The sequence below is a fragment of the Salvia miltiorrhiza genome, chromosome 1, assembly GCF_028751815.1.
Source record: "Salvia miltiorrhiza cultivar Shanhuang (shh) chromosome 1, IMPLAD_Smil_shh, whole genome shotgun sequence".
Classification (NCBI taxonomy): Eukaryota; Viridiplantae; Streptophyta; class Magnoliopsida; order Lamiales; family Lamiaceae; genus Salvia; species Salvia miltiorrhiza.
In genome coordinates, this window is record NC_080387.1 from 41,697,459 (window position 1) to 41,708,303 (window position 10,845).

The following is a 10,845-nucleotide window of genomic DNA, read 5'->3' on the forward strand; positions in this document are numbered from 1 at the left end:
GCCTGTGACGCCCGGGGACGAAGTGCGGAGTGATCGCCGGTGCAAAAGAGACACGGACAAGGAGCGGCTCCGGTTAAGACTTCCAAGCGGAGGGGCGCAGGGATGAACCGAAACACACCCGAACGAGAGGGATTCCAAGAATATGCAGGTATGGGACTGCATATTCGAGGAGAGCTTAAGTGATTTGATAGGTGCTACTCATATCAATAAGATGCATCTTCTTTTCTGGTGCCCACACGGAAGAAACTCCAAGGTTAAGCGTGCTTGGCTTGGAGCAATTCCGGGATGGGTGACCCCCTGGGAAGTTTCTCAGGGAGCGTGCGAGTGAGGACAAAACACGCTAGAAAAGACTCGTATTGGTCTGTGGGGACAGCCGTCAACTCTGGAGCCGGGCTGTTACAGGTCGCCCATGCTCGCCCACCCTAAAAAATTGATAAGATTCTTATCGATCAATCATGCAAAGTAAATGCTCTTTTAATGTATTCCATGTACCTCTAACATTAAGAAACTATAATATCAGTTAATATATCTAAGTAATCAATTTTATATTATAAGGGTGTGTTTGCTTTGCGGCATAATGAATGATAAACTCCATGCACCACCTTATGTCTCGTTTGCTTCAATGTAATGAAAATTCAAGTAGGTCGTATAAAATTTCGGGCAACACCTTCTCCCTTGAACAAGATATAATTTATGGTTATAATTTTATACCATCTTATAAAAAAATGAGTTAAATATATTATCATTCAAAATAAACTAGTTATACAAATATTGTCCGCACTTTGATGATAAATTTATACTCTCTCTCTCTCTCTCTCTCTCTATTTAGAGGGATAAAAGGGTAAAATCCTAAAAATAAAAATAGCTACAAATGTAGAAAAATGTGTTAAAAAATAGCTACTGCTTTTTAATTTAAAATACTATTTCACCCTTAATTAATTCGCATAAACTAATCTAAAAATACTTAGTTCACGTGAATTAATCTTTTTTTTTTACGAAAGAGAGAGATTTTATTAACCACACGAACATGGAACATGGAGATGACCCTCCACAAACGACGAGGGTTCATTCCAAACATGTAACGTAGAGATATCTCTCGCAGCTTTGGCTAAGCAGTGTGCTATAGCGTTTCTAGAACGACGAACATTGCAAACTTGGACACCCGGCATGGTCGAAAGCTCACGTCGACAATAGTCGGCAAGGACGCCTCGCTCATTGATAAAGCCCACTCCCTTCAAAACAGCATCACAAGCTATCTTGCTATCGCAATCAATCCAACCATGCTCATACCCAAGGGACTTAAGCCAAGACAACGCCTCATTTATGCCCATGAGTTCACCTTCCGCAACGTCCCTACTCCCCCGCACCTTCATCAACTTTTCTATCACAAACTCACCTGCATGGTCTCGTACCACCATTCCAATGCCCATAGACTTATCATGCTCAAAAAATGCAGCATCCACACCGCATCTCACCCACCCCACCTGGATAGCATGCCAACCAACACACGAGTTGATGATCGGTGACGCCATAGCAGCCGAAGAGCAGCGGTACGGCTAGGAATCGGAATGACGTTCTCCCACACAGCCTTATTTCTATCTTTCCAAATATGCCATAACACCATGCACACTTTGGCTGCCAATGCCCCATCTTCATTACTTACCAAAGAAGAGAGAGCCTCTTTGAAAGAGTCAAAGTTCGCCCTCATATAGAGTAGGAGCACCGAGAAGCCCCCACACTGCCAACTCTCCTCCGCAAAAGGGCATGCAATAAAGATATGCCACAAATTCTCATACCCAACCTTGCATACACCACATTCACCACCCACTTGAAGGCCTCGTGATAAGAGTTTTCTTTGCAGGGAAGAGTATTCTTTGCCGCTCTCCAGAGAAAGGACTTCACCTTCGGAGGAACGGACAACTTCCAGATATGGGACCAAGGGCCCTCCTCGCCAAATTGAGCATCGATCGTAAGGGCGCTCGCAATCTTGTACGCGGACTTAACCGTATACATTCCGGAAGAAGAATAATGCCAGATGAGCCTGTCATCACCCGCGTCCGGGCACAACGGGATACTTACAATAGCAACCGCATCCTCAGGGAGAAACAAGTGATCAATAAGGCTCAAGTTCCAGCTGCCAGTCTGTATATCCATGAGCTCAAAGGCTCGCATATCGTCCAGCCCCGGAGGAGGAGCCGAAGAAACCCAAAAACTATCGTCTCGGCGCAGCCACGGGTCCTTAAAGACTTTAACCTGTGAGCCATTCCCAATCCTCCACCGAATACCACGCTTCACCAGATCTTGAGCCGAATGGATGCTCCGCCAAGTAAAACTAGGATTAAACCCTAGTTTAGCAGTAAGATAATTGCCATGAGGGTAATACTTAGCTTTTAACACCCTACTAACCAGAGCATCCGGATCATGCAGCAAATGCCAACCAGTTTTTCCCAACATAGCCACATTGAATAGTTGAAGACTCCTAAAACCCATACCGCCAATCTTCTTATCAACATAAAGCTTTTGCCAACTCATCCAATTTATGCCTCTACCCTTTCCAGCCTTATTGCCCCACCAAAAGCTGTTAAGAAGCTTCTCCATAGCATTCGTAAGACCCATTGGAAGGGAGAAAATCGCCATACTAAACGAGGGAATAGCTTGAGCAACACTCTTGATAAGCACATCCTGTCCTGCCTTTGATAACTTCTTCCCATTCCAGCCTTTGATTCTACCCCACAACCTATCCCTTAAATATTGGAAAATCTCATTCTTCTTGCGACCAATAAGAGATGGCAGCCCGAGATAGCGGCCGGTATTAAGCGGAGACCAGACGCCCAACAAAGTAGACAACATGTCACGCTCTCCAGTAGCAACATTAGAACTAAAGAGGGTACCCGACTTTTGGTAGTTAACACCTTGCCCCGATGCAGCCTCATAATCCTCAAGAACTCGTTTCAAATTAGCACACTCAGCTAAGGAGGCCCGACAGAAAAAGATACAATCATCGGCAAACATAAGGTGAGTTTTCCAACTGTCGGAAGCCATAGCTCGATCAAGACGCACTACTACAAATTCTCTCATACTCTACAGTTTTAAGCTGTAGAGTATGAGCATTCCGCACTGTAGAGAATAGTTATGTAGAGAAAGACCCCCTCTTTTCTCTACGGTTGTAAAACCGTAGTCCATAACCACTATATACTACTGTAACGCGCACATATACTACAGTTTTTTTAGCGTAGTCTATTGTCAATCATAGACTACGGTTTTTAAGTGTAATTATTTCATTCTTAAGAGTAGTCTATAGTCAGTTTTCTCTACGGTTTTTATTGAAAACCGCAGTACTTGCATATAAAGACTACAGTTTTTTGTGTATACATAACAGTTATAGATCGTAGTCTTTTGTGTGATATAGTCTACGATTTTATATCGTCTATAATTTTAAACTGTAGTCGTTTTGTTTTATATTCAGTACATTTTTTTTGGTTTTTTTTTTATATATTTATCAGTATAGTCTATTTATGACTATAACTATGGTTTTATTATTAAATCATAGTAGAAATATTTTTATTTAAAATTTGTAATTCAATGATAATGAAATTAAAAAATTATATAGCAAGTATCAATGCAACCATAATACCAAATGTTCCATCCTTAAATCATAAATACAAGTATGAAGTACAAGTATATACCAAGACAATAAATCTATCTAAAAAAGTACTATTATCGCATAGCTATCACTAAAAACAATCATATTATGTGCTCCGACAAGAGGTTTGCCCACTCAATACGAACTTCACCAATCTTCTTTCGAGCATAAGTTCGATGTTCCTGCATATTAACAAATAAATACCATCTATCTCTATATATGATGAAGAATTGTTAAAAATATAACTAAAATTTGAGTAATAAAGATAAGTAAGATAAAATTCTTACAAGTGAATGTAGAGAAATAGAACCACTCTCTATAGCACCTACGATGATTTCCTTCATATAACGCAATATAAAAAACCCACATTCACTACAAGAATTTCATTAATAGACAACAGAGCACGAGTCAAAATAAAGCAACTGGCTATCACTAATAACAATCATAAAAAATGCAATTGTGCATGAGTCAAAATAAAGCAATTGGCTAACCTTGAACCCGACCATTTTAATGAGTGCATGGGGGTAGGAGGTTCTGAGTCATGAGGTCTATCTTCCCCATTTTCCTACAATAGAAAATAAAATAAGCTCAAACTAATGTTAACTGATAGCCCTAAAAATGGACACTTTAGGAAATGGAGCAGGACTACACAACTAAGCAAAATCATGACATGATAACACATAAGCAAAATCAAGATGATGGTTCATCTTTATGGTGAATTCGACGATCGAAACTATGATTTAAAAATATAACAAAGTAATAGAAAAGGATTTGTAAATTGTACCTTTTGTATAGTGGAAACAGTCGCCATATTAAGTTGTAAGAATGGGAACTAATGCTAAGACTTGAGCCTATGGTAATGAAAGATATCTCTTCTGTTAGCATACCAAGATAAGAGAGGCTAAAGAGTTCCAATGTGTCTTCCCTTTTTTCCTTCTATTCCTACGTTTTTCTTCATCTCTAAAAATTGTTAACCCTATGTTTATATCATTTTTAAAATCTTATCACATAACAAGCTTGAAAGCATGTATGCATCCAATTTTTTTTATTAAAAGATTGAATTTATATGTGAATGGTTTTTCTTCAAGTCTCCAAACTTAACAACTTATAATTCTAGTTAAAAGATACTCCATATATGTTTTTATCCCAATTGATGAGACAAAATCGAATACTCGAGAAAATAACAAATCAAGCATCCAATACAATCTCGAAATCTCATCCTATTTCCCAATTCGAACTCAAATTACTCGTTTATCAGTCCATGATACGGATAGAAACAATCCACATTGAGTTCATAAACCATCATTAATCATTAAACACATTACAAAGAAACTAAAGAAAATTGAAGTGCTTATGAGAGAGAAAAACCTTCAAAATGGCCAAGATCATGCATGGAGACGTCCATGCCGAGGGCGAGGAGCTTGCTCTTCAATTTTGCAGAGTACATGGGCACGACAACCTCCACATAGACCGCCACACCATCGCACTTATGAATCTCGACCGAGTGGGTCCCGATCCGCCGCAGTTTCACGGCAAAGAACCGGCTTTTCGCGGCTAAGGCCCACCGGTGCACATCTACGGTGACCCGGAACGCCGCGGCGTTGACAGTAGTTGAGGGAGAGGGACAACGTTTGAGAGAGAGGGACTGCGGGTTTGCGGGATAGAGGGGGTTAGGGTTAATCGTGGGTGGGAGGGATTTATGTTAACTGAAATTTGATTATTTGATTAAGTGTCATTAATATTTTAATTAAGTTCTATTTAAAAAAAAGTGTATTTTAATTAAGTTCAAACATAAATTATTATATAATATAAATTCTTCTTATTTTATTAATATATAACATATAAATTCCTTTTTATTACATATTTAAATGATAAATAAAATAAATTACAAAATAAATTCATTCATTAAAATTTTACATACATTGTAAATTTATCTTATTTAATATTTAAATGATCTAAAAAATTGATATACCAGACAAATTAATTATTTAAATATTTAATTATTTTATATTTATAAATTATATCTTATAATTATTTTTTGAATAACTATAAATAAAAATTAATATACTACATTTTCAAGATAATCGTAAACCATTCATTTTTTTATAATATAGACCCTAAAAAAACTATAAATAAAAATTATTATTTAAAATATAGACCATTCATTTTTTATAAAGAAAAAAAAATTAATATACTACATTTTCAAGATAATCGTAGAGAAAAGTATAAATACACACGAACATACACTACATTTGAAGCAAACTGTAGAGATAAGTAGAAAAAAAATCCGCTCATACACTACAGTTTATTGTATGTTTTAAAATCAACGTAGAGAAAAGTAAAACTACACATGAACATACACTACGTTTTGAAGCAAATTGTAGAGAAAAGTTGAAAAAAATCCGCTCATACACTACAATTGATAAAACCGTAGACTATACCTATGATAGACTACGGTTTTTATGTATATGTAGTTTATAATCACGAAAAAAACGCACATACACTACGGTGGTGGCAGAAAACCGTAGTCTATTAGTATAAACTACAGATTTCCCAAAAAATCGTAGTCTATGCCGTGTAGAGAAAGACCAAATTTGTAGTAGTGACGTTCCTCAACAAAGTTCGGAGTGCCAAGCCCACGCGACCAAGTGAAGGGATAGCCAACCATAGCAACATCTGAGAGACCACTATCCAAAGTCGCCGCTCGAAAGCCATTGAACAACCACGTGGGATGAGAAACAATACCACGTTTGTCTCCAGGATCCAGCAAATCATTAAAATCCCCCATAACAACCCACGGAAGATTACTGGCAGCAGCCAGACGACGAAGCAAACTCGAAGACTCTCGTCGTCTTCCACGATCGGGAAAGCCATAAAACCCAGTCAATCTCCAATCGCCATTTGGATCAAAGACATGAATATCAATATGATTAGAAAAATAACTAAGAACCTTGCATGAAGAAGACAACTTCCAAAACATACAAAGACCACCACTCCGGCCCACACAATCGACTACAAAGTAGCCCTCAAAGTTGAGGCGAGAGCGAATCATCTCAACACGTTGCCGTTTCGCCAAAGTTTCACACAAGAACATAAAGTTAGGCCTGTGAGCACGAACAAGCTCACATAACGTAGGAATTGCAAGAGGATGGCCCAACCCCCTACAATTCCAGCTCAAGGAATTCATTGCGTCCGGCGGGCCCCGAACTCGAAGCCGGTCGATAAATGAGTATTAGCATCTGAACCATCCCCGGTAAAACCAGCGAGAAGAAGCTCAGATGGAGAGGTAGTTCCAATATTCTTCGATTCGGTACCGCGACGTCGTTTCCTTTCTTCCTGACTTGCCACACTAGGATTCCCAATTTGCATGAAATTCGGATGATTACCTTTGTAACTGATATCTTGTAAAATCTGACGTGGCACAATTTGCGGGATTGCTTCCCTAGACTCTCGGGGAGTAATAACTGATAAAGATTTGTTCCGAACTTCCTGCTCATTCCTTTTTGGATCAAAATGTAACGGCTGCTCTGAAACCCTAGTAGGCACCGCCCCTCCACTCGGGTTTCCTGTTGCTCCATCCGTTCTTATCCACTTATCGGCGGCGAGAGTCTGACCTCTCCGATCAGCCGCCTTAAGCCACACGCCCCACTGTCGCTCCTTATCCTTTACCTCAGAATTAAACAACAACTCGCAGAAACTCTCTGAGTGACCGAGACGACCACATAGGAAGCAGAAAATATTAAGCCGCTCGTATTTGAAGTTAACCACTGACACGCACCCGTCGTCCGGTGCGGACAAAATACTTGTGTATGCCCAGTACAGACAATACACGCTCCTACGTCTCACAACAAGAACTCAGTCTTAGTGGCAAGTGTAGGGTCGAATCCCGCAGGAAGTGAGGAACCACTTTGTTCTCCAACGACAAACTGAGGTGTCACAAGTCTCAATCTGTATACTCTGCACAAGAAATTAACAAGATCAATAATAACAAAGGGGTGAGGTTATTCGGTTAGGTCATAACTGTTGTTAACATTCGTTTCGGTCATAGGCATACTGATAATCCGTCCATGATCCATATAAACCCAAGGCGTGGCCCAAAGACATTGGGGCGCTTCAAGGGGTTATACTTCACATCTAGGATGGTTGATCCCATTGTGGTCACTTGGTCCAAAGGTCACACATTCCCCGGTCACAAGGCAGTGCTTCACTTCCCCTTAGATGGTAGCCATACCCGTTACTCACCAAGTATGACCCTCATCAACCTTCTCTCCCGAGGTCCCCAACTCCGCACTTTGAGTGACACATGCCTCCTGGACACAACCATTTCCGGCTTGTCAGCCGACCAGTCATAGACATGCTACGGCGCCGAGATTGCTTTCCTCGTTTGATAACCATGGCTTGATACCTCGTCACAGTTGATGGATATTCTCTAGAGAAGCCCAAGACTGAGAAAGGACAGTGTATCCCACCAATCCTTTCCCCACCTTCCGGATCTACAACGTCTTTTGTTGACGCTGCTCAGCTACTCGGTCTTGGGCATACCGGTTGTCACGCCCTGGTATACCTGTAATGACCCGACTTTTAATTGAGGATTAAAATCTTCTAATGACTGATTCAAGGATTTATTATGACAATAATTAGGGTTCGGCATCCATTAATAAAATACAGACTTATATGAATTTGATGATTTATATAGGTGATGATTTATTTTTATTTTTATTTTCAATAAATGACACTCAAAATATATTTTGAGTCCATTAATTTATTACCGATGATTTAACATTGAAGTGTTAAATATAGATCTTTTAATTGATGTGTTTATATAAGATTAGACTTACTTATATGGATGATTATTAATGTGTTAGTCTTTAGATATTTTTTAATCTTTAGATATTTTTGTTAAGTGTGATTAAGAGATACATGGTCACAAATCAGCTACCGATCCAATTCTATATCTTTAAAGTCTTCCCCAACCCTTCACCATTCTCACACCACCATTTTCAACTACTGCAGCCCATTTTTCAACAGCAAGATTTACGGTATCCAATTCTATATCTTTAAAGTCTCCAATTCTATATCTTTAAAGTCTTCCCCAACCCTTCACCATTCTCACACCACCATTTTCAACTACTGCAGCCCATTTTCAACAGCAAGATTTACGGTAATAATGAAAGGAAATTTCTCCCTCTTTCAATTTTCTTCACTGTAGATTTCTAACTTATGCTATACACATAATTATGCAGAGACAAAAATCCACCTATTCAAGGTATCATCACCCTTTCGTTGTCAATTTTCAGAGAAACACCAACAGAGAACCACCAAAGCCACATACAATTACTTGATATTTCTTTATGTGTTTACAAGATATGGCATACGATCTGAAATTTAGATTTTTTAAACTACAAGAAAAGATGTTCAGATGTTATAAGCAATTGATATATATGATATTTACAGTATGAGAATGATATGTGCTAAGAAAAATCCTATGCTATTTTGTGAACTGAATTGTGGCTTGAACCCTGCTCTGTGTGTGTGAGTCGAGGTCAGGGGATGGCAGCCGCGGGGCTGCCGGCGGTCGACGGGAGGCGGCGGAGCCACGTGGTGGTTTCCGTTCTGCCATAGAGAGGAAAAGAAGAGAGAGGTTTTCAGATTTTTAATTTAGAAAAGGGAAAGGATGAGAGAAAAAAAAAAAAGAAAAGGAGAGAAAGGAAATTAGGGTTACCTGTTTTCAGACGGCGGACAGCGGCGGAGCCATGGTGGCTCGTCGTTGGCGGCGGCGGTAACGTGACAGCCGTGACGTCGCCGTTGCTCCGATTCAGCCAAATCGAAAGAGAGAGAGAGGAGTTTTCAGTTTTAATTTAAAAGGGGAAGAAAATGAGGAAAGTAGAGAGGGAGTTAGGTTTTACCTGCTTCACGGCGGCGGCACCGCGGTGGTTGCTTCGCCGGAGGCCGAGAGAGGGCGACGGAGGCAGCAGCGGCGGCGCACCGCTTTGACGGCGGCGTGCGTCCTGTTTCCAGCAGATAGAGAGTAGAGGAGAGAGGACGAGAGTTTAGGGAGAAGAGAGTGCCGAGAGAGAGAGGGAGAGCCGCGCCGCTCGCCGGCGGCGACGGCGCCGTTGAACGGCAGCGGCGGCGGACAGATTGTCCGAGAGAGAGAGCGAGAGTGTTGGAGGCGCAGGCTGTGTGTGTGTGAGTGTATGTGTAATTGTGTGTGTAATATTAGGTTAAATATGAAAGATGGGCTTTGGGCCTTATTTATTAAAATCTGACGGGCTTTGATTTAAATGTTTGGGCTCGGCCCTTTACAAATAAAAGCTGATGGGCTATTTCATTTAAAAGTTTTGGGCCTATTTTAACTTAATTGCTTGGGCTTTTATTAAACAAAAATTAAATGGATCTAATTTATCTAATTAATTTGGGCTTATATCTATTTAAATTATTTGAGCTTTTAATTATTAAAATTAAATTGAGCTTGATTGATTTAATTATATATTAACCTTTAAATTAATTATTTAAATGGAGTTCATTTGTTTCAAGTATTTTTATAAGTGGACTTTAAAATAAAATATTTTGAGTTAAACTCTTATTTAATGAATTCTTTTCAAAATGCTTATTAATATGGTCTATTTGAAAAAGATTAAATTGTTTTAAGTATGAGAAAGCATGATCTATGATGACATAATTTGTTTATGTAATATTATATGATTTGTTATTAAATGACGGAATATTTAACTTGATGGCGTGAGTAGAACGAGTTATGATTGATGCGCATGATGATGTTCAAATAAACGGTTTCGAACCTAAATGTTAGTTATGTGATAGATGTTTTGAGTTTAAGGTTTTGAACGAGACAAGATTAATATGGATGCTAGAACCCTAAAATCATTAAAGGAGATAGTTTAGTTTAGAGACCTATCTTCCTTTCTTACACGACTTTCTTCTCGAACTTATCGACTCTTCATCAATAAAGGTCCAGACGGGAAGTGAAAGCTAAAGAAGGAGGTAACTCTACGCCTCTAGTGGGAACGGAATGAGGTGGGCTTTCTTAAAACACGTATATAGAGATCCCCTGCACACAGGCCTCTTATACGAAATGAAAAGATATAACTGTGATATTTCAAATGATGAATGATTATTATCAAATGAAATGTTTATGGAAATGATTAATTGATGAATGGTTCTTATGAAAGGAAAGGAAATGT

General features: G+C 39.3%; 1 protein-coding gene across 1 annotated transcript; it reads right to left on the reverse strand.

The window, feature by feature from the left end:
• Positions 1-1,013: 1,013 nt before the first annotated feature.
• LOC131008228 (uncharacterized) lies at positions 1,014-1,532 on the reverse strand. The gene has a single exon (XM_057935124.1). The coding sequence runs from the start codon at positions 1,530-1,532 to the stop codon at positions 1,014-1,016; it is 519 nt and encodes a 172-aa protein (XP_057791107.1).
• Between the last annotated feature and the right edge of the window lie 9,313 nt (positions 1,533-10,845).